Raw genomic sequence first — 23,787 nt, forward strand, 5'->3', positions numbered from 1 at the left:
CCCACTGCCCGGAGCCGCCAGGTGGTGGGTGCGAAGCGCGGGGCTCTGCGCCCAGCCCCCGCCCGGCGCCCTCGCCAGGCCCAAGCACCAGCCGCCCCTCGTGCTTCCAGATCCCCCCTCTCCGGCTCCTCGGAGCGCGGGGACACGCGGGCAGCGGAGTTCGCACGCTGTTTGTAGCCAGTGGGGCGCTGGAATCGCCGGCGGGCAACAACCCCGGAGAAGGGCGTGGAGGCGGCACCGCACTGGGGTCGGCGGGCGGGCCGCGCGCCGCAGGGACGCCCGGGAGGCCCTGAAGGGGAGGGGCGCCCGGGCCGCGGTGGGAGGGAGCTCCGCCCCGGGTCGGTATAAAGTGCTGGGCCGGCCCTCGGCGGTGGTGGCGGTGGCGCACAGGGGCACCGACAGGTCTCCCAGGGCCTGTTGAGAGTCTCTCTCACCTGCTACCATAAGGCTTTGCCTTTCCGACTTCAGCTACAGTGTTAGCTAAGTTTGGAAAGAAGACCAAAAGGATATCCCCGGGCCGTTTTTCTTTTGTTAATTTGCCGCAGTAGTTGTTGGGGTCTTTTTGCACAAGGCTGTTGTATTTTTAGTGGTGCTTTTTTCAGTTCCTTGCACTCCTGCTAACAAGCACCTCATCCAGAGCAGCAGAAGCAGCCGAGGAGGCAGCGGGGAGCACCTGGTGTCATGACCAAGGGGAGAGAGCAACACCGCCAGGGAGGATGCTGTGGTGAGTTGACCCAGCTCAGGTGGTGGCAACACGGCTGGGTGCTGGGGACCGGCGTCTTCAGGCGGGTTTTGGAAGAGAATGCAACTGAGCTGTGAGTGCTATGTAGTTCGTTTAACTCATATTTTGGTGAAGGTTGAGGAAGAAATGAATTTCAAGGTATGGGAAGAGGGGCTTGCACGGAGTGACTGAACAGTTTGGATTGCCTTGTTTGTTTGTTTAAAAAATGGATTTAAAGAATGCTGACATACAGCTTTCTTCACTGTATTTGAAGTTAGGCAGTTATTGGTCAGCTAAATTGAAGTGAATGTTGACTTGATAAAATGTACATGGTTTGCCCCACAAAATAGTTTTTAATAATTGTGTTTAACAGTCCTATTAAATGCATACACTTTCCAGCCTCTTCTCACTCCAGTGACAAAACTATGCTTTTGATCTTCTGCCCGTGTTTTTCCAGGATCCTTAACAAACTACCTGACCTCGGCAAAATTCCTTCTCTACGTTGGACACTTCTTATCTACTTGGGTAAGTGGGTGTATACAGTAATTCTTTCAACATTCTTTCACAATGTCTTGTTTCCTTTTACTTGGGCCAGTTGATTTAGACATCTTCCAGTTTTGTCACGCAGCTAAAGAAGTAAATTATCCAAACACCTGCTTTAATGAAAAAAATTTTTTTCAACAAGAGTATTGCTCCATAGGTATTAGTAAATGTTATTTAATTATCAGGTCGTAACACTTTATATAGATTGACAAATATCCAAAGACAGCATTAACTAGGACAGTAATATTTGCATTGTTTGTAAATTGCATTTTGTATTACTCAGCTTAGTAAATGGTGATATCTGTTAACAGTGGATGGGCGTCTCATATACCGTCTATTCTTTCACATTCTAAGATGTTACTATTTTCTTCTTTTGTTAAATTTGCAAGTTTCAGCATACTGCACTATGAAAATACAGAATAGTGGAGTGACTGACTTAAGCCAAAAATAGATTTCTAAGATTAATTCAAATGAAATTGATCCTGATGCAAATATCCATGTGGTGAAAAGTCTGGTCTTTAAGAATGTTACATTAGAGGTGGATGTGTGTGGGGCTCTCAGGCCATCTTGAAATTACCACCTAATGAGACTTATCAACTGACTCATAATTTTTCCTCTGACTTCCTATGTGGTCTTGGAAGCGTCCCAATGTTTCTGTGGGCCTGGTTTCTTTCATCAACTCCCCCTGCCACCCGCCAAAATAAATAAATAAATAAATAAATGAATAAGAGAGAAGAATCCCAAAAGGATGTTGGGTATATATTTAATTAATGGTGATTAGACTCTTCACAATTAAATAATTATTCATATTGTTTAAAGGCATAAAGTTGAGTATATTCTATTCAATTTTATTCTATAAAATTTAAATAAAAATAACCACAAGTAGGGAGAAAGAATTTTGAGAGTAAATTTTGTGAATGTTGTTTTCTCTTTAAATTGGAGACTTATATTGGATCATCCTTAAGACATGAATGTGCATTATTGTATGAGGAAATCTCTACCCATGCCCTTGGGAAATTATTAAGCTAGGTTATCAGCTCCTTAAGAAACAGCAATTCAAAGATGGCCTTTTTAGGAGGACGGGCTCCTTCCTGTCTTCCCAGAGGCTTAAACAGGGACGACTGCGTGTAAACAAAGTGGACTTGGTGTGAATTTCTTTCATTTCCATAGCCGATGATTCTAAGTAGAAATCTAGTGAAACTACCCTCAATTAATCTAAATCAGTTTTTCCATTTTAATTCAGTAAGTATTAAGTATTGGAAAAAAACAATAACAAGTGATGAAGACAGGATGTGAAATTCTTCTCCTGTGGCCTGGACCTAAATATTAAGGCAACAATGTCTCACTTCCAAATACTGACAAGTTAAGGGTTTATGTGACCTTTTGTTAATAGGTTGGGAGGTCAGATTTGCTAAAACAATGGAACTGTGGTTATTCCAGGAGGATTTTGTTTGTCATGTTAATAAAAAGTCCCACAGCAAAGTGAGATATGCTTACCTTACCACAGTCTTACAAGTAAGTNTCAATTAATCTAAATCAGTTTTTCCATTTTAATTCAGTAAGTATTAAGTATTGGAAAAAAACAATAACAAGTGATGAAGACAGGATGTGAAATTCTTCTCCTGTGGCCTGGACCTAAATATTAAGGCAACAATGTCTCACTTCCAATACTGACAAGTTAAGGGTTTATGTGACCTTTTGTTAATAGGTTGGGAGGTCAGATTTGCTAAAACAATGGAACTGTGGTTATTCCAGGAGGATTTTGTTTTTCATGTTAATAAAAAGTCCCACAGCAAAGTGAGATATGCTTACCTTACCACAGTCTTACAAGTAAGTTGAGCAAAGGGAGTTCTTGTGGGGAAAATTGTATTTAAAAACAAACAAACAACTACAATCATATAAGGTTCAGAGGATTTTTACTTCTTTTCAGCACAAAGGAGTGCAAAAGGGGAGTGCTTTCTAACTCTAAATAATTCTACCTCTTGAGTTTTGCATCCTGTTTGACATTCTGATTTTATTACAAGAAAATGTGTTTATGTTTATACATCTATCTCTCTGTTCCCCTGCAACTCTGCCAAAGCACGGTTTTCCTATATGCTGAACATAGAGGTATTAGAATAGGAGGTTATATAAAGTTACATTTGAGTGGGGTTGAATGCTTTTTATTTCTGACTTGGTTTCTATCTGCCAATGGGGTAATACTTTTTACTCTATACCATCAGAATACAAAGTACTGTAATAATTTGGTTCTGTCAAGGAACTTATAGTTTAATAAGAGCTTTGAAATATATCTAATAACGAAAAGATAACTAATAGTGTAGGGCAGTGAAAAGGGTAGCTAGGTGCTTATATCTCATGTCATTATCCCATGAATTGTCTCTGTTTATGTCCCAGATGTCTGCATAACTCCAGCCCTCATTTCCTTCAGGTCCTTGCTCATTGTGGTCTCTGTCGCTGTCTCATGCAAAAGGCTGCCTTCCAACCCCATCCTACTTCATTTTTTTTCTCATAACATGTTACTCTGCTTGAGCTTTTCTAGATTTATTTTTGGTTTTTGCTCACTGAGATCAAGCTGCATGAAAGCATGAACCTTGGTTTTTGTGTATTGCTGAGTTTCTAATGCCTTCCTAGTAGCCTTTCAATAACAATTAAGTAGATTGATGACTGTGATTATTCATTTACAGATAGATACTCAGTTGGTCTTCAGCTCTTAGTCCCCTGGTGTAGATGGACGTGTAAGCAAATCATCAGAGTATGGTGACAGCTTATGGGAGGGCAGGACGTGGACGTAAAGGAAGAGTGGGTGGGCTGGCAATCGCACTTGGTCAGTATTTATTCAGAGTTTACCTGACTTTGGGCTTTGTGAGCATATAATCTGTCACTTCTTAAAACCAAAATCCTTTGGAGATTGAAGTAACTAGAGCAATTTTATTCCCCTCTGTCAAGGAACGCCACACAGGGCTATGTAACAGAGAACATTTTCATTTAATAGCCCTTGTTTTGATGCTCTAGAGTAGGGGTGTCCAACTTGCGGCCCGCGGGCGATGTGCAGCCTAGGATGGCTGTGAATGCCGCCCAACACAAACTCACAAATTTACTTAAAACATTATGAGACTTTTTTGTGATTATGTCACAATGTATTTAATGTGTCGCCTAAGTCAACCCTTCTTCTTCCAGTGTGGCCCAGAGATGACAAAAAGTTGGACAATCCTGCTAGAAGAATGTAAAACTAATTCCTGTGGGAAAAAGATAGGAGTAAAAAAAAAAAACAAAAAAAGAAAGAAGCAATAACAATGAATAATATTTCTTACTCTTGAGGTTAAGAAAGAGGAAATTCACAGCAACCTGTCATTGGGGGTCGGGCATTCATGTGTTTTAGTTGTTTCCTTGGGAGCTATTCAGAGGAATGGAGACTAGAATTAAGTACAGTGCTACCTTGGTCCTCATCGTTCATTTGTTCTGGAACTTGTGACGAGTGCCAGAACTGATGAGTACCAAATGGTGAAGCATTTTTTGGGGCAGTGTCATGACTCATATATAAGTTCTAGCAAGTGTGACAACTCCTGAGCAAGCACTGAGCCTGAAACATTTTTTTTCCTCATCAAAATGGACAAGTACAGGGTTGGATGAGAGTTTTGAAGTGAATACCGAGGTGTAACTGTACCTCCTCTCTTCCCGTCCTGTTTTATTCTAATCAAATCTGAATTTGCTCCTCATAATAAAGATTAGGAGAACGGTTTAATTTGCTATTCTTATTAACATCTTTATCTTAATATATAAACTTGTTTTTAATTGTTTTCAAACTGTTGGGGTATATCATACATTTTTAATTATTTAGTACAATTATATTTGAAATTCAATTCCTACTGAAGTGGAAAAATTTCTTATTATCAAAGCAAACTTTAAAAAATAGCTCTCTCACAAATATTAATCATGGTACAGATTAATTCTCAAACTTCATGAACATTTGCAGAACAAATCTAATGTATTAGAACAGTATAGTTGATGAATCAGTCTATGTTTTTGCCTCCTGTTCTATATTTACTCGTTCACAACTGGGATCCACTGCATATCTACTCTTTTGTTAATTCCACAGCTACTTGTTATGCATCTACTCCAGGCCATGAGCTGTGCTAAGGGTTGAGAGTGCAGAAGGTTCTAGAGCTCACATTCCAGACCATCAAAGTGAGACTCAGTTTTTGAACTGAGTTGAAAAGCAATGTGGTGCTTCCAGTGTTCGTTTGTTTTCGTGTTTACTTGACTATATCCACCCCACCCTGTATGGCCCTAGTCTTATGTCAGTTTTGAATTGTGACTCTGAGTTATGTTCCTAATCTACACCAGGGTTTCTTTACCTTGGCACTGTTGACATCTCCAGCTGAGTAATTCTTTGTTGTGGGGGACTGTCCTGTGCATTGTAGATGCAAGTGGTACCCTCTCCCCTCAGCTGTGACAACCCAAAACAGCCCCATACATTGCCAGGTGATCCCTGGAGGGTAAAATCACAGCCCACCCCCCCCTTGAAAAATATTGGTATACATAAAATTTATTATAAACCATTGCTAGTGTGCATGTGCATCACTTTAAGTTTTAAATGCATAAGATTATAGATGTGGCTTTATAAATATTCAAACTCATCTGATATACTAGGATAATACTTTGCTCCTGACATATTAGATTTATCAGAAAGATGTTAATAGACTTTGGAAGAAACTGGGATTGTAAGTACTTCCATGTAGGGTCAAATACATAAGGAATCTAGCCTGGAAATTTAGTTTCCTGTAGTGATTTCCAGGGACAGAACATTGTTGTCCTGTTTTATGTTAACCTGTTAGTTAGGAAAGGATCCAAAAATCTCATAATAAGGTCCGTTCTAGATTTCTTGCACATCATTTAAAAGTTTGCCATTCCACCTTTTGCAGTAGTGAATTCCTAAATTCCCTTTATACTATGGAATGAAGAAATAAATAGCTTACCACTCCCTTTCAAAACTCATCTGTATTAAAACATAAAAATGGCTATTGTTTATGTGTTTATTTCTGGTATCTTCATTTATGCAGTGCTAGAATCTGCCCTGTTACTTTTATCTTTCTGATTGCCCTGCTGATTTATGACTTTGAAATTTGTGGAATAGAGCTTAGATTTTAGAATATTAGAGGTGAAAGAAGCTTTAGAGATGATATAGTTCATTCATATTTTACAAATCAGGAAACTGGCTTTTTATTTTTATTTTTTAAAATTCAAGACATACTGATGTTTATAAACTATACTGTAGTTTTATTCTGATTCAATAGCAAAGTGCTTCGGGATAGGTGAATTCCAGGCTCAGATAGAAACCTCACACACAAGAGAATAGTTTTCTCTTAAAACACCTTGGGTCTGGACACTGCTTGTTTTCTAGAATGAAAAGGACTATGCATATTTCATTAATACCATGCTTTTTCAGATTTACTTAGCCCTTGGGCAAGAATATTTTCTATTGTGCCAGGATGAACAGTTTTGATGCCTGACCAGTATTCAGTCCACAGAGGAATTAACCTTGAAAATCTTACGATGTAGCCAGAAAGTGCCCTTTTGATAAGGAAGCAACTTCCTGAATACAATTGACTGGAAACTAAAACTATTTCAGCAAAACATTTTCTGTTCTCCTATTCCAGGGAGATCGGATGTGGCACTTTGCCGTCTCCGTGTTTCTGGTGGAACTCTATGGGAACAGCCTCCTCTTGACTGCAGTCTACGGGCTGGTGGTGGCGGGGTCGGTCCTGGTCCTGGGAGCCATCATTGGTGACTGGGTGGATAAGAATGCCAGACTTAAAGGTGAGTGTTGTTACAGCTCTCTTTGTATTCATGGGACCAGTGCCTGTGCTCCAGAGAAAATGCTGGGGCTAACGTATTGCAGGTCTGCATGCCACCCTTGAGAGGTGGGGAGGTGGGTGGCGGCACTTCTGCGTGGAGTGTTCTGCGGCCCTTGCACAAGGTTAGGATGACAGGATATTGAGCTAATAGATTACCTTTTTTTGGTATCTTGGCTATTAACAAATTCTAATGGTAATAATTAACACTGTAGCACTTTTCTGAGAACCATGTTAAACATTGAAAGTTGACTCTGACATTCTTTCTCACTGGGGCTTACACTGGAGTCTTTTTTGTGTGAGGTTTCTGGGACAGCTTTAACACGTGCCCTCTGGTGACTGTATTTCACAGAGGTGTGTGCAGGGGAATTGAAAACAGTAGCTTCCAGAGAGAATATCTGAGTCTGGAAGTGTGCATCACAGAAAGCTGAATTAAACATTTTTAAGGGAAAAGAAGAAATAATAGTGTAATAACATTTAAATCTAGAGCATTAATACTGAAGTCTTCCGTTTTATATAGGAAAGAAAGAAAGTAATTGGGCAATTCAATTATTTTTTTAAAATATTTTTTATTTATTTATCTTTAGAGGGGAAGGGAAGGAGATAGGGAGAGAAATATCAATGTATGGTTGCCTCTGGTGTGTCCCCTGCTGGGAACTGGCCTGCAACCCAGGCATGTGCCCTGACTGGGAATCGAACGGCGATCATGTGGTTCGCAGGCCGGAGCTCAATCCACTGAGCTACACCAGCCAGGGCAATTCAATTATTGAGACTAATAGGGTAAACGTTTCCTGAGTTGGTCAGTAGATAATGCCAAGGCCTGGCTGTGTTAGTCCTAGATACTGGAGAAAGACTGAGATCTCTTTTGTTTCTTTCAGTGTAAGGTGACTGCTCCTGCATAGAGAGCCCTTGGATTATCAACTTCTAGGACTTGATGCTATCAGTAAAGTGGTCAAGGTGGACATTTTCCTGCTTTGAGAATGAATAGACCAAAATACATATAGAAAAAAGTTTTGTGTCCTAAAAAATTCCTAGTTATCTACATCATTATGCGCAGGAACATAGGAATATTATACATAGAGATCTTTAACCTTGTGATTGTTGAGCACTGGTTAGAAAGAACGCTGAGTTGGAGGGAAGTGTGGTGGGCGGGCAGTCTCCGACTGAGGTCCCATGTAACTGACTTGTTTGTCACCCTCCATGAAAACCCTCTGAGGTCTCCAGGCTGAGTTAACCATTTCTTCCTCTTTGTTCCCATCAGGCTTAGTTAATACCTCTGCTTTTCTACTTATATTCTGGTAATTACTATTCCCAGAATGTCTATCCCTCCTCTGGTCTGTGGGGTCCTGAAAGCTAAGAAGCTCGTTCAGTTCATATGTAATCCTTGTGCAATGAGTGAATGCATCGAGTAAGTTACATGCTGGGATTTTATTTCAAACTGATTTCAAAAGGCAGTTTGTTTTTTTTCTTGAGGCTTTGATATGATCTTCCAAGCCAGAATGAGCTTCGCTGTCCTTAGAGACAAGCGCTATAATTATACCTTACATACACAACTCTTTATGTTTTTCAAAGTGCTTTAATAAGTATTTTATTTGAGCATCATAATGACTCTGTCAAGTGAGGAAGGCAGGTGTGTACTGGCATTCTCACCGTATAGACGCGGGCGTAAGAGACGTTGGGTATCCTGTTCTAGATCTTCTCCCTTAGTAAGGGGCAGGACGAAGACTACAAGGTGTCTTTACCTGTCCTCACTCCAGCACTTTATCTATTTGGGTGCTTCACTCTAAGAAAGTAGGTATTTTCTGTGAGGAAATGTATAGATTAGAATGTCAGCAATGACAAACAGCATTTGTATGCTGAAAGAAGCACACTGCTGCTGTATTCCTGAGAAATGTCTCCAAGTCTTTTCTATTTATCCATACTTTCCTACCAGATGCAGCCTTCCATGTAGGAGGTTACTGAGTCCATAACCTCTTCCTTAACCTCCTTCACCACTTCCTATGTTCTTATTTTCGCTTAAGCAGCAAAAGGCTGAGGGGTGGATCTTGTCTATGTAATATAGTTTGCTTATGGTAGCAAAATTCTGTGAGGATAAAGTACATGAAAATGGGGTCATTATAAATGGCTTCTATTAACAAAGAAGAAAAGTGATGGGTACGTCATCATTTTGTCTACGAGTTTTAGCATTGGTGTATGTATGATCTGGTGGGTTGTCCTGGGAATATTTGAGGCCGGGTTTACTTCAGGAATGTTTTATTTTCATTTTCTGGAGTAACTTGCATATGCATTAAGGTAATAGAAGAGTGTTGTAGAGATAAAACAGCCCCACTGAGACATTTTGGTGTAATGTGTAGTGAGCACTTCGTCTTTCCGTCTGTACAGTGGCCCAGACTTCGCTGGTGATACAGAATGTGTCTGTCATCCTGTGTGGAATTATCCTGATGATGGTTTTCTTGCATAAAGATGAGCTTCTGACTATGTACCACGGATGGGTTCTGGTAAGCTCTCAATGTGACTCTTGATGGCAGAAAATTGAACTTCTGGTAGTGGTAAGAAAATGGAAACCCTTTGAGGCTAGGTAGTATCTTTTTTTTTCAAATGAGACCGCTTAATATTGACCTTTGTGTCTATATCCCTGTGCTAATATCCCTGCAATATTTTTGCCATAATAGGACTCATTAAGTATTCTTTGAATTTAAATTATGTCCTATTGGATTTTTTCTGATTTGTTTTCAATAGCATTTCTAAGAGTTTATTATATAATTTAGTTTTCAGCTCATTAGTATTAAATTATAATTTGTTCATACTACATAAGAAATGGTTTAGATACATAAATCAGTCATAATTGTGTTCTTCCAATAAAAGTTGGTGTTGCTTTGGGGTGGTGGGGGAACATGGACTAAATGTTTTCTTACCCATTGATTTTATGGTAGCTTTCTGGAAAAGAGGGAGATGGGGATATGGTAGCAAGTAATGGGTTTGATGTCGTCACTAAATGTTTTTATGCGAATTTGGATTGGTGTTGTAGAATTTCAAAGTCAGATATGGCAGTAGAAATCTTCCAGTCTCCTTCTTTTCTTTGTTGATGAAAAAAATAAGACAAAAATAATGTTAGCTGATTGCCCATTGTTATACAACTGGAAAGAGCCAGAACTCTCACTTAAATACAGGTCTTCTCACTTTCCCTTCATTTTTTCCAAAGGAGATACCTATGGGGGAAACATTAAAAAATATGCCTATTTAACACTTCATAACAATTGTCACATAAATATGCATAGGACTATTATAGTTTTTATATTACATGTGCTACAGACGATATGGATTGAGAAGATACTCTGTTCTTTAACTTGACCAGTCAGATTTATTGTTTCATGTGTACGAAGTAAAATGGTTGGTTATAAATGATGTTAAAATCAAAGTTTGATTAGGATGCCACCAAAGACCATTTTCAAGTGCATTGCACATTGAAGTGTAGGCAGGGTGGGGTAAAACTGACGTTTTTAACTCAACTTCTCCCCGTGATTCCTTAGACTTCCTGCTATATCTTGATCATCACTATTGCAAACATTGCCAATTTGGCCAGTACTGCCACGGCAATCACCATTCAAAGGGACTGGATTGTGGTTGTTGCCGGAGAAGACAGAAGCAAATTAGCAGGTGATTTGATTTTCTCTTTCAGCTAAATGGGTCATGTTATGATTCACTTTTAATCAGTAATAAATGAGACTACAAGCCTTTTTCTGGGTACTTTTTAAGGGCAATAAATTGAAAGCACAGTCTTTTACTTACCACATTTTCAGTCTCAGCGCAAAGATTTACCTCAGTGTTATGAAGTTAATTTATAAGATAGTGAACTTTTTTTAGTTCTATGCAAACCTGACAAATGGAAGAACATATCTGTTGAGCTGTTTAAAAATTCTGTTAGCTGTTTCTAAATGTTTACTTAATACCTAAAACATTGAAATTTTCACATAGGATTTTATTGGTTATACTATGGATATTGGTACCAGTACTTAAGTTATACTATGGATATTATTTTTCTCCAAACCAAATAAAAACAACTTAATTCTAGGAGAGACTCTTCAAGTTAATTCCTTCTACTTTAGAGGTATAATCTCTAACTTTTTATACATTATTTATGATGTAATATAATTGCTGTTACCTATACTAAAGAAATAGAGGACAGAATACAGTATTTAAGAAGCTTATAATCTTCCTTGTTCATTGGAAAATATACACAAGAGGCCAAAGAAAGACTGAAGGGTGCTTGCAAAGCATCGTGTCCTATTACATCAGTATCAGTTGAGCTCAGAATAACCCGTCTCACTCAATATTCCCTCCTTGCCCCTCATTCAGTCCAGACACACCAACTGGACTGATGATTACACAAGATAGAGAAGGAAGGCTACACCTGTCTACTGATCGATCAGTTGAATCAACTTTGCTGATCACTGAGACAATGGGGATCACAAGCACATTGCCCAACTATCCTGACAGACAAGAAAAGCATTTCTAGTGACGTAACTAGCTTATTCTAGGACGCATAAGGCAAGATTAGGTGCTGAGCTTAGCAAATTACTCTGACTGGACCATGTGGTTTTCTAGAAAAAAAAAAAAGAAAGTAGATGGTGAGAAGAGGAACAAAATCTATGGAAGGTCTAGTCTAGAAGAAAAAGAATTTGCTTGAATCATCACTCAGTGGCTGCAGAGTGACATGCAGGGAGGGACACGCCGGGACTGCAGGCGGTGGTGTGTGCAGAGGATGCACTTGGCACGTGTGAGGCTGTCCAGCTCGAAATCTCTCTGGAGCTAAATGGCAACTCTCATTGATCTTCCTTCCTGTGATCATTTACTAACAGGAATAGCCCCATATCTCTTTTTGTCACATTGAACTGTAAGGTTTTGTCCTTTTTTCTGTTTCTTTTTGTTTGTTTACTTTCTCTTTTTAACATACTAATTTACGTATGTAGTACATGTCCATGTTTTAGAATTCAAAGGGCATAAAAGGATATATTTTGAAAATAGACCACATATGTAATCTATTGGAATATATATTTGGGGAAAAAGTTACCTTTTAAAATGATTTTCCTTCCCTTATCTGAATTTCTGAACTCAATTTGACTCTGTGAAATCTGAATAATCTGTAAAAAAGACAAGGTCCCAAATAAAAACTGAGTTACTCAGAATCTTTATTTCTTCCCCTAAGTATATAAATAAATAACTAGAACAAAACAAAACAAAACAAATAAAATAAAAGTGAGATATTTCTGACTATGCAGTGATGTCCCAGAATAACAACGAAGACACAACGAGCCATGTTTCAGCTACATTTCTCTATATTAGGCATTACTGCAGAGTGGAAGTATCTCGGCCAACTAGTCTGTTTTCTAACTTCTGGAGTTTCTCGAGTTTAAGGAAGCAAAACAGCTGCCTGTTGAACTCTTGTCTGCTGTGAGTTAGCTCTCAGAAAGTGGTGCTCATTCAGCCCGCAGTCAGTAGCCTGGTGAAGGGAAAACCTGAGTGTTGTCTTTCTCCCAGTTTTAATCCCAGTACTTGTGTTAATTAGAAACCATGTTTCAAAACAGGATATAAAAATTTCTTCAGTTCCGAGGGTCAGCAAGGGTCTAGCTATGGATTTTTGTGCTATTTTTGCTTTGAGGCAGAGTTAAAGAGCAACAAAAAGAAGCAGGATGAAGGAAACACACAAGAGAAAAGGAACAAGTACAGGCAGAGGGGATTCCACGTACCTCTGAGGTGTCTCTGTACACAGAGGCACCTACTCCAGGCAGGAACGATTTGCATGATTTGGGGTGCTTTTTGAGGTTGCCAGCAAAGACTTAAGAACCTGAGCAGAGGGGTGATGCCTGCGCTGGTGTGTCTTGTGGGTGCTTTGTGTGAGCATTGTGTGTATGTGTGAGGGGGTGAAGAGGAAGGTGAGCTGGATGCTAATTGCTCCCATTCCCATATTTCAAAGGAGGTTTTAAAGTTGGAACTTGTATCACTGCAGGTAAAAGACAGGAGAAAATGTCTGTGGGAGGTTAAAAAGTCTAAGAATTACAGGGGCATCAGGCTAACTCGTAGCTTTTACCATCTAGTTTAGACAGTTCCAGAAAAGGTCATTGTTTTTCACATTTACCGTCAATTAATCTGTTAATCAATTTGTCTAGGCACTTGATTCAGTATTTACTGAAACAGTCTCTGGTGCATGACCCTTAACCTGTCAAACCTGTTTAAACTCACTTCCTTTTCCCAGACATTTTACTCCATCTGTTGTTTTATTTCCTTTCCTATTTCCGTTGTTAATCACTCTTTATTAATAGCCTCTGAGGTTTATCTTGTCCACCTTTCTAAAGAAACATCTGCTGGTTAGCTTGATCATGTGTGGCAGATAAATTTTTTGTTTGAACTCTGTTGACTAAAAATTGATTTCATATTTGAAGTGTACAAACCCACTGGCTGCTATTTGCTCAGCAAATCTGCTATTTTAAATTATTATTCTATGAGGTGTAATATACCATTTATAATAACGAGTAGTTATTTAATGTCATGTTCTGTACCACAGCTGCTGAAAATAATTAAATTGGTTTTAAATGAGCACACATTTGTCTGTTTGCATAGAATTTGTAAAAAATATGTTTGCACATTCAGAGGCCTGATTCTTCTCTAGGCTGTTACCATCGTTTGAAATGATTGGGTCTTTTAAAAATTTAATCATTTAATCCATTCTGTTTCAGGAAAATAAAAGCTGTCTTCTGACACTAAATTACACATGGACATTATTAAAGTCCTAAGAATAATGTAAAAGATAAGGAATGGGTGGCATTAAGAAGCTTCGTGAGCACTTGAAAATTAAGATAATGAAAGAGTAACAAATCGTTGTAACTAAATTAATTTTATTGTTGTTCTGGGGTTTTCATTAGTACTTGATTTTTGGATTCAAATTGTTGAGTTATTTGAATCAGTTTTACATTTTCCTGTTAGCATATGAGTTGGAAATGTATTATTGGTGGTGGGCAGATGGAAGTTAATGAACAATGATCATGAAAAAAATGATCATGTACAAGTTCAATGAAAACTGCCTATGTCTCTCAAGTGAAAGGTGAGGTGTGTCAAAGTTCTTCTGTTATCATGTAAATATTATACGCTAATAGGACTAAGTGGAAGGTAATTTAGGACCAGGAAGAACTAGAGAAAGAATAAAGGTAATTTTCTGTTAATGTACTCACGCATTGCTTTCTCCTTAAGGTGCCCTGCATGATTGATAGGACTTATCTCATTAATTTTTACTTTATGAGATAGAGAATGAGATGGTGGGTCATTTTCTTGACTCTGTCTCCTTTATTCATCTTGTCCTGCATTATGACTTAGCTATATATTTCCGTGATTATATCCCAGACCTTGTCATCACCACCAGATTCTCCCCTTCCATGATCTCAATCCTAAGCATCCATGTCTTAAACTGCCACCTCCCGTTTTTCCAGCTCATTCCTCCTGGTACCCCAACCTCAACAATCCTCCAACCTGGTTGTTACCTGCAAGTCATTAATTCTACTGCCTTTTCACTGTTTACAAGCCCTCTTGTCTCCCTTGCTTTACCCACCTTAAATTTCAAGGTCAGTTGTCATGACCACATGATTGTCAGCTCATTTGGCCTTTTCTCCTTTTGTTGCTTTCCTTTTATAAGGCCCTGGTTAAACCCACCTCTCCACAGTAGAACATGGCTGAAGAAAAACACACAACTTGCTCACTATTCTTACTTAAAGTTCATGACCATTGGATTCAGGTTGGTCTTCCATGTTGCCAGAAGATAACATTATTTTCTCTGTTCCCTTCCTTCTCCCTCTTTTCTGAAGGATTATTTCATACCTGCTCCTTTGTCTGCATACATTTCAGTACCTCCTCCCCTGTCCTCACTTTCACTGATAATCTTGCTCTGTATTTTATTGGGAAATGAGAGAAATGAAAAGGGGGACTGCCATGTGCTCCAAACATCACATCACTGTTTCTCCTTGTACTTGGGGCCGTGTATGTGGCCTGTGCTCTTGTTGATGCTGGAGGATTGTTTGTGCTCCTAAGAACCACTTTTCCATTTGCGCCGTACATTTACATTCTATACCTCCTCATCTGCTGTGTCATTCCCATTATACCAAACACACATGCTCGAATTTTTCTCTTCTTCAGTATCCCTGTCGTTACCCGTCTCCTACCCCATGTCTTTGTTCTTTTCAGTGAAACTTCGTAAAAAGAAACGTCTGTGCTCACTCTTTCCAGCTCCTCTCCTGGTCAGGGCCTTGGTCTATAATGCCAAGGGGGCAACATCACATCGTGAAACCAGGCCACGCTACTCAAAATATAACATATATGGTGCTCCATGGAGTTGGCATTAGTCTCTTAAACCACCTCCAATCAAGCACTTGTCCATTCCTTTCTCTACCAGAACTGCTCTTTTCAAAGTCCGCAGTACGACCAGTCTAGAGCTTCTTCTCAGTGCTCATTTTCTTCATTTAGCAGCAGCACTTTCCAGTTGATTACTCCCTTATCTTTGAAACACTGTTACCTTTTAGCTTTTAGGACGCCATACTCTACTGGTCTTTCTTCTCTTTGGCTAATTCCTCCTCATCTTCCAGTCCTCTGAACAGTGGCATGGCCAAGACTTAGTTTCCATTACTTTTCTCTTCTTGATCCACACTTGCTCTCTTGGAGATCTTATCTAGATTCATTACATTAAAAATCAACCACCGGAGGACTCTCCAACATGGTGCATACTCTTTCCCTAGAATCCAGATTCATATTTAACTATTTGCCTGATGTGGCCTCTGGAATGTCAGTGGACTTATCAGAATCAAGATCTCCTGAACCAAATGTTTGTTCTTTTTGCCTCAATCCTGATGCTTCTGAAGTTTTCTCTCTTTCTCAGTAAGTGGCAACTCTGTGCTTCCAGTAGCTGTTCAGGAAAAAAGATTTAGAGCCATTCCTGTCCCTTTCTTTCTGTCCTATACCATATCGAATCCGTTTGCAAGTCTTCCACATTTTACCTTTAAAGTATGTCCAGTATCAATTTCTCCATTTCTATTGTTATATCCTGGCCCATGCCACCACTGTCTCCCATTGTCCCCTTGCCTCCATTCTTGTCTGCTCTCCCTGTCACTCTCCAGTCTTTTCTCAACACAGCAGCCAAAAGGAACCTTCAAAAATATGTCAGATTGTGCCATCTCTCTGATCATAAACTCCCAGTCATTTCCTGAGTCATTCAGTACACATGTCCCTCTCATGTCACAGGCCTTACCTGACTGGGCCAGTCTGCCCTCTCGCTCTGCTCCAGTCCTACTGGCCTCCTTGCTGTTTCTAACACTCTGGGCGTGCGCCTCTTGCCCTAGGACTTTTGTACTTACCTTGCCTTGGAATTCTCTTTTCACTGATATCTACGTGACTCACTCTTTTGCTTCCTACAACTTCATGCCTTTGCTGCAATGCTCTCTTGTTTTTCACCGAGTCCCTCCCTGGCCTTGCCATATTTAAAACTGAAATGCCCTCTTTTTCCTGAGCACTCTCGGCTTTATTTTTCACCACACTACTTAATGACCATCGGACAGACTGTGTTTGTATATGCTGGCCGATTTATTGTCTTCCTTTCCCTGTGGGCATGTAAACTGAGTGAAGACAGGGAAAGGGGTACTCTTCATTTTCTTTCTAGTGCTAGATGGTGCCCAGCTCATAACAGTCACTTTGTAAATGTCTGTTGAAAAAAATGAATGTAGATTCACAATTGTATTTACTTTAAATCTGATATTAAACCAATTTCTACAATTCTAAGGGAATCATGATTTTTGAGGCAAATTTTTGACTCAAATGATTTGATCCAAACAACAAATAATTTTCTGAGAAAATGGATATGGTTTGCTCATGGAGTGCCTTTAGAAATTTACATTTAAGGAATCTATGCACTTGGTTTCTAAATTTGCATTGTGTAAGTGGGCAGGCTCTCCGATGGATTTGCATACTTATCTGCCTCTTTCACCTGCCTCTGTAGATATGAACGCTACAGTCAGGAGGATCGACCAGTTAACCAACATCTTGGCACCCATGGCTGTTGGCCAGATTATGACATTTGGCTCCCCAGTCATTGGCTGTGGTTTCATTTCTGGGTGGAATTTGGTGTCCATGTGTGTGGAGTACTTTCTGCTCTGGAAGGTTTACCAGAAAACCCCTGCCTTGGCTGTGAAAGCTACTCTTAAAGTAGAAGAAGCTGAGTTGAAACAGCTGAATTTACACAAAGGTAAATGTAACACAATGATCAACTCTTTTGTTCTGATGTCCAGGCCTTAAATATTGGTGAAGACCAAACTAAGCTGAATTTACATCAGATTTTATTACCACTGAAGGCCAGCATGAGGCTAAGTATGTTGTTTTGGCAGCTGAGTCAAAATCCAAGTTTTGAAGGTCTGAAGGAGTACTCTGAGGAAGCGGTTGGAATGGGACCTCTGACCCCTTTCCTGGATGGGAGCAGTAGACACAGAGGGGTGATTAACTGAGGGAAAACTGGGAAAAGTTAAACCATAGGAATAGGAAGAAAAATGAGAACAACAGAATTCCTAGGAGTCCGTGAAAAAGGGAGTTACATGCTATGTGTAGGCAATTTGTAAGACAGTGAAAAGAAGTGAGGGTGTGAAGGTGGATATTTCCCAAGAAGAGGATGATGGACTTCTGGACAAATGAAATCTTGACAGGGCCCCAGAAAATAAGATGCTTTCTTTTCCCAGAAAATGATTGTATTTTTATCTGATGAGTTTTACTTTGGTGGGAGTATAATTTCAAAGAGAGTATGTGAGTAGTTGAGATCGATAGTATTTTGTTTATTCAATGTAATTGCTGCTTTGAGATTGTTCCTTGGCTGTACTTCTTAGATTATTAAAGAAAATACATGTTATATTGTTGTAGCCAAGGGTACCCAAGGGGGAGGGAAAGGGGAGAAGAAATGTACTGAGTAAAATAATTGGCTTTTTCCCCATGTCTTCACCCCTAAATAATGATGTATTTTATTAACAGAAACTGAGCCAAAATCCCAGGAGGCAACGCATCTAATGGATGACAAAGACCCTAACATCCGTGAGCTTGAACATGAGCAAGAGCCAAGCTGTGCCTCCCAGATCGCTGAGCCCTTCCGCACCTTCCGAGATGGATGGGTCTCCTATTACAATCAGCCAGTGTTTCTGGCCGGCATGGGTCTTGCTTTTCTGTATATGACTGTCCTAGGCTTTGATTGCATCACTACAGGGTACGCCTACACTCAGGGGCTGAGTGGGTCCATCCTCAGTTTTTTGATGGGAGCATCAGCCATAACTGGAATAATGGGAACTGTGGCTTTTACTTGGCTGCGGCGAAAATGTGGCCTGGTTCGGACTGGTCTGATCTCAGGATTTGCACAACTTTCCTGTTTGATCTTGTGTGTCATCTCTGTGTTCACGCCTGGAAGCCCTTTAGACTTGTCTGTTTCTCCTTTTAAAGATATCCAGTCTAGGTTCATTCAAGTAGAGCCACTACTCACAAATATCCCTACAGAAAGTCCTGAAGTCATTTCTACAACTGAAACGCACATGTCAAACGGGTCTGTTTCTGCTGATGTTGCCCCAGAGATGAGTTTTCACTCTGAGTCCATAATCTCTGTCAGTCTGCTGTTTGCAGGCGTCATTGCTGCTAGAATCGGTAAGATATCTGCTTTTGTGTATTAATGAACTAAAGTTTCTTTTTGCAGTATGGGTTCAGAGAATTCAACAATATTCTCTGAATGTTAATTTAAGCAAAATCCGCTTTTCATCCTTATGTATAATCCATTCTATTCTTGTGAAATTTTTATTTTATAGTTTTAAAACTTATATTTGTGTACATGTATATATATATATATATATACACACACATATATATACACACACATATACTTTTAACTTCCATTAGAGTATGGGCCTCATGTTCACCACAGTATGAAATAAAAATAACTTTTTATTAAAAATAACTCATTTAACTTTCATTAAAAATAACTTTTTAAATGTTTTATAAAACATTAGCTTGAAAATTTTGTTCTAAATGGATATCTTAAGTATTTATCTCTTTAATGTTATTTAATTAACTTCTAAAAAGATATTAGCTATTATAATTATATTGCCATTTAATAATTTAGAGTCTTTTTACTGCTGTAACTTTACAAATAGGACTATAATTTAGAGAATATTTCTATGGTACAAGGCAAAAAGATAGGGTTTTTTGTTTAATTTTTTTTAAGACATGTAGTTAGGAAAAAAAATCTCTTTAAGGTCCTCCCTAGCTGATGTGTGTTATATACTTGGCCAAATGGATTTTATAGCTCTGGAAGGAAACATAATGGAGACTTCTTACAAAGCAAAATTTAAGTAATCATTAATAGAGTACTGATGAATTATCTCCTCCTGAATTCATTCTTGAAATGAAACCATATTTTATCTTGTGATACAAAGCACTTTATTAATTTATCAAAGACATTAATATTCAGGTAAGACAGCTTTATTGTAGTGGCTTTAGAACCCAAGCAGTAAATGTGGTAATGGTTTGAAGTTTCCTTACACTTTAACCATAACAATAGATAGGTCTGTTTATTTTAAACTTGAAAACTAGTACAGTCATATGCTGCTTCAGGAGGGGGCTACGTTCTGAGAAAGGCGTTGTTAGGTCATTTCATTGTGTGATTATGACAGAGTGCACTTACACAGCCTCACACAGCACAGACTGTTGTTCCCAGGCTACAGGTCTGTACGGCATGTTACTCTGCAAAACAACACAAGATTAAATCAGGCACAAAAGAAAATAATTCAATAAAGAAATGCAGTAGCAGGGGATATATGAGGCTGTGGCCAGCGTAGAATGACACACTGTTTCACAGAAAACTTTCTTTCATAAGTAGAAAGAATATACTCTAAAATAAGGATGAAAAATATAGTATAGTATATGCACAAACCAGTAACAGTCATTTATTATCATTACCAGGTATAATATGCACTGAACATAATTGCATGTGCTATACAGTATACATCTGTTAGTGCAGATGGTTTGTTCCTATGGTTTGTTCTCACCAGTATCACCGCAAACACATAATATATTGGGCTACCATGTTACCATGGCTACGATGTCGCTAGGCAATAGGAATTTTTCAGCTCTATTATAATCTTATGGGGTCATCACTGTATATGCTGTTGTCATTGACCATAACATCATTATTCAGCGAAATTATGTCTCTGATTTCAGAGTTTTATTTTCATAATATGAATAATCACAGAAAAACAAAATTAAGAAGTTTGTTGATTAGGCTTATTTTTGTCTGGTGGCTGTAAAAATCATTTCTTAGAGCCACTAATAACCCAGTATTTATTAATGAAAAATAATTCTCTAAGGCAAGGCTATAATAAATATATATATGGTGTCTTTAAAGTAATAGGAATAAAATGTGTTTTTCACAGATCTTTAACCTATAAATCTGAAATATATGGCTATAAATTTTAGAGGGTAAATATCTCAAAAATATGTTTTATTATAGGTCTTTGGTCCTTTGATTTAACTGTGACACAGTTGCTGCAAGAAAATGTAATCGAATCTGAAAGAGGCATTATAAATGGTGTACAGAACTCCATGAACTATCTTCTTGATCTTCTGCATTTCATCATGGTCATCCTGGCTCCGAATCCGGAAGCTTTCGGCTTGCTTGTGTTGATTTCAGTCTCCTTTGTGGCAATGGGCCACATCATGTATTTCCGATTTGCCCAGAAAACTCTGGGCAGCAAGCTTTTTGTCTGTGGTCCTGAAGAAAAAGAAGTTACAAATGAAAATCAAGTTAATACACATGTTGTGTAAGACAGTTTAACTGTTTTTATCCCTGTTACTAGATCACATAGAGCACGTGTGCTTATTTTGTACTTCAGAATTCCAGTAAATGGCTAGGTGTCTCTCTCTGGTTTTACCACAACTGTATCTTGAGGGCTAAATGCTATTTAGGAAACCTATGTCAGCTGGGTGGGTAATTTCCCTTATGTTTAAGGATGAAAAAAATAGGAAAAGAAAAAAGTTTAAATGTGGAAACTAAAATGGCAACACTAATTTTCCCTATTTTTCATGAGTAGATAAAATTTTATATAAAAAGAGATTGGTCAGGCACATGAATTAAGTTATTCTCTGGCAGATGTTTATCATCTGTTCTAGAATTCAGATACGTCAGTTTTCCCCAAAACACACTCTTGTTCAAGTCTAGCTAATTTATTTTTCTTTGATATTTTATTCTGTTATGTTATAAAAACAAATTCTGCCCCAAGCATGAAGATTAAGGTTTGGTAACCACTGTTATCCTTATTGATCCTACCGATCTTAAGGAATTTACATATATGTGGGAGAACAAAATATTTCTCTAGAATTCTCTAACAGGGTTAGGGTATAACTTTAGAGAGCACCTTGATGTTTTTATTATTAGATAAGGCAAAATATTGTATTAGTATATGCAGCACTTTGTAAAGTGGCGATCGGGGAAGCTGCGGGTAGAAGCAAAGCTGTCGGGTAGGTTTATAACACAGTGAACGCATAATAACTTCAAATACGCCAATAGTTTGGCCGTAGAAACCAGAAGCTAAAAGTTGCACAGAAGGGCAAAGATCTGAATTTAACTCCCGTCACTCTCATTAATGATCTCTATCCTGGAATATGAGGGAGTCAGCTTTCCACTTGGCAGGTTAACTGTAGAAAGCAAGCCCACACTAGGAAAGGTTTTGTTTTGCCAATCACTTGATTTATTAGGAACACGCTGGGGTAGAGCACTTTTGCTTTTACTGTTTTGTAACCAGCAGTTATTTTTACCTAGTTGTAGAACAAGACTGTTCATAAATGTTTTCCTTTTCAGTGTCTCTGAAAAGAATGTAAGGGGAAAAAAGACTTTTGTATATATTTTGAAAAACTGTTTTACAAGTCCTTTTGCAACATGCCAGTACCAACATGGTACTTTGCCTTAACCGTTTATGCACTTTCATGGAGACTGCAATATGTTGCTCTGAGCACTTTCTCAATCCTTTGATGTTTAATCTTTTTCTTCCATGGTTTGACATGATGATTTGCTACATTGTAAAATCTTTGTGAAATATTTCTATATAAATATATTTTTAAAATCTTCATTCCTTTTTTCTGAATTGTGTTCTTTAATGGTTTATAATCACTTTTTTTTACAGATAATCTGTTTTGGATAATGTATTTTTTTCTCCATAAAGGGCTACAGTTTCATAATGATTCATCATTTTTAGTGTTACCTCTCATTTATAGTGGCTTGGGTAAAACTGTAGTGAACATGAGGCCCATACTTTCTTTGACCTTGAAAAATCATGCTAAGCTCCCCAAGTTCTATTTTCTCTTCTGTAAATGGGAGATCATAGTATAAAACCAACCCTCCCTACCTTATAACTTCCCTAGTTGAGTCAAATCATGTGGAAGCTGGAAGACAAGGCGGTTAGTAGTCTATTACTAGAAGCTGAACCTAACTAATGGCAGCTAGAGCAAACTCCTGCTGACAGTTCAGAGTGTGTAGAGCCACATTCTATATTCAACATGTTTTACTGATCTATGCCCCAAACTTATTGGTCCTGGGATGCAGCTGTGACTCAGACATAGTTGATCAGAGGCTCCTTTTCTTTCCCCTAAAATTGGAAGCTTGAGAACTTTCGGCATCACATTTTAGCTGCTGATCTGCTCATGACTTTTGTACAGACTGCAGATGCCTCTGTTAGGCTTGGCTGCTGTCTTGAACAAATCATTCACTCTCTCCCACAGGAGTTGAGCTGGGGTTGGAGATCTTCCCTGAGCGTTTGCAGCTGTAACTGAGGGCCTGTGGCCTTGTAAAATGAACCATATTAACAAAGGAAGGTCTCGGCAATTAATATGGGCATTTTGCCAGACTGTGGGGTTAGAGAGAGAGGGGGCCTGTGTAAGAGGAAGGAGCATGAAGTTGCAGAGTTAATAGGGATCTTTACAGCTCCCTCCCTTATCTTTGCAGAGTGCTGTTCAGAGCAGGAAGAGAAGGAAAGTGGAAGAGAATCTAGTGGGCTCAAGCCTTTGCTGTTTACTGCCCAAGGGCATAGAAGTGGGCTAGGGGTAGACGAGGAGGTGGGTATCTATCTGCAACAGGGTGTGTTTCTAAACAGGAGGACAAACTCAAATACCTATAGGGTCAGTTACAGATACAACTGAGTCAAGTAGATTGGTCATAGGAAAAGTCACAGAAGTATCACATTTAAGTGTGCTTCCACTTCAAAAACAAATTCCTCACATTTTTCCCCATGTTTGTTGCTATTCCATGCACTCTTCTTATTGTGGTTATTCAGATCTTCCATCGAGGGCATCCCTTGTTTGCCGATTAAACACAGGAACACTAGCTGTATTCATTTTCATAAAGAAATATGCTTAGTCCCATCTTTTTTTTCTTGAAACATCTGGCTTGCTCCATATTTCTCTCATTACTGACCCCCCTTTTTTGTTTTTTTTAAGGAAGATAGGGTGTATTTAAGTTTCCTATTTACCATAAGACAAAGTGGAATGTGGAAGGGCGCTAAACAGAGTGAGGCCCTGGGAGGGCTGCTGGGGAGGCAGCGGAGTGGGCAGAGCCATGAGCTGGAGAGC

The 23,787-nt window shown here is 38.9% G+C and overlaps 1 protein-coding gene across 1 annotated transcript; it reads left to right on the plus strand.

The window, feature by feature from the left end:
* Window positions 1-344: 344 nt before the first annotated feature.
* On the plus strand, window positions 345-22,292 carry SLC40A1 (solute carrier family 40 member 1). Its single transcript, XM_037043775.1, has 8 exons — window positions 345-724; window positions 1,179-1,246; window positions 6,922-7,081; window positions 9,499-9,614; window positions 10,647-10,773; window positions 17,147-17,392; window positions 18,163-18,819; window positions 20,678-22,292. The coding sequence occupies exons 1-8, from the start codon at window positions 682-684 to the stop codon at window positions 20,989-20,991; spliced, it is 1,731 nt and encodes a 576-aa protein (XP_036899670.1). The 5' UTR covers window positions 345-681; the 3' UTR covers window positions 20,992-22,292.
* Window positions 22,293-23,787: the final 1,495 nt, after the last annotated feature.

The sequence above is a fragment of the Sturnira hondurensis genome, unplaced genomic scaffold (assembly GCF_014824575.4).
Source record: "Sturnira hondurensis isolate 20B ecotype Veracruz unplaced genomic scaffold, ASM1482457v3 Scaffold0004136, whole genome shotgun sequence".
Lineage (NCBI taxonomy): Eukaryota > Metazoa > Chordata > Mammalia > Chiroptera > Phyllostomidae > Sturnira > Sturnira hondurensis.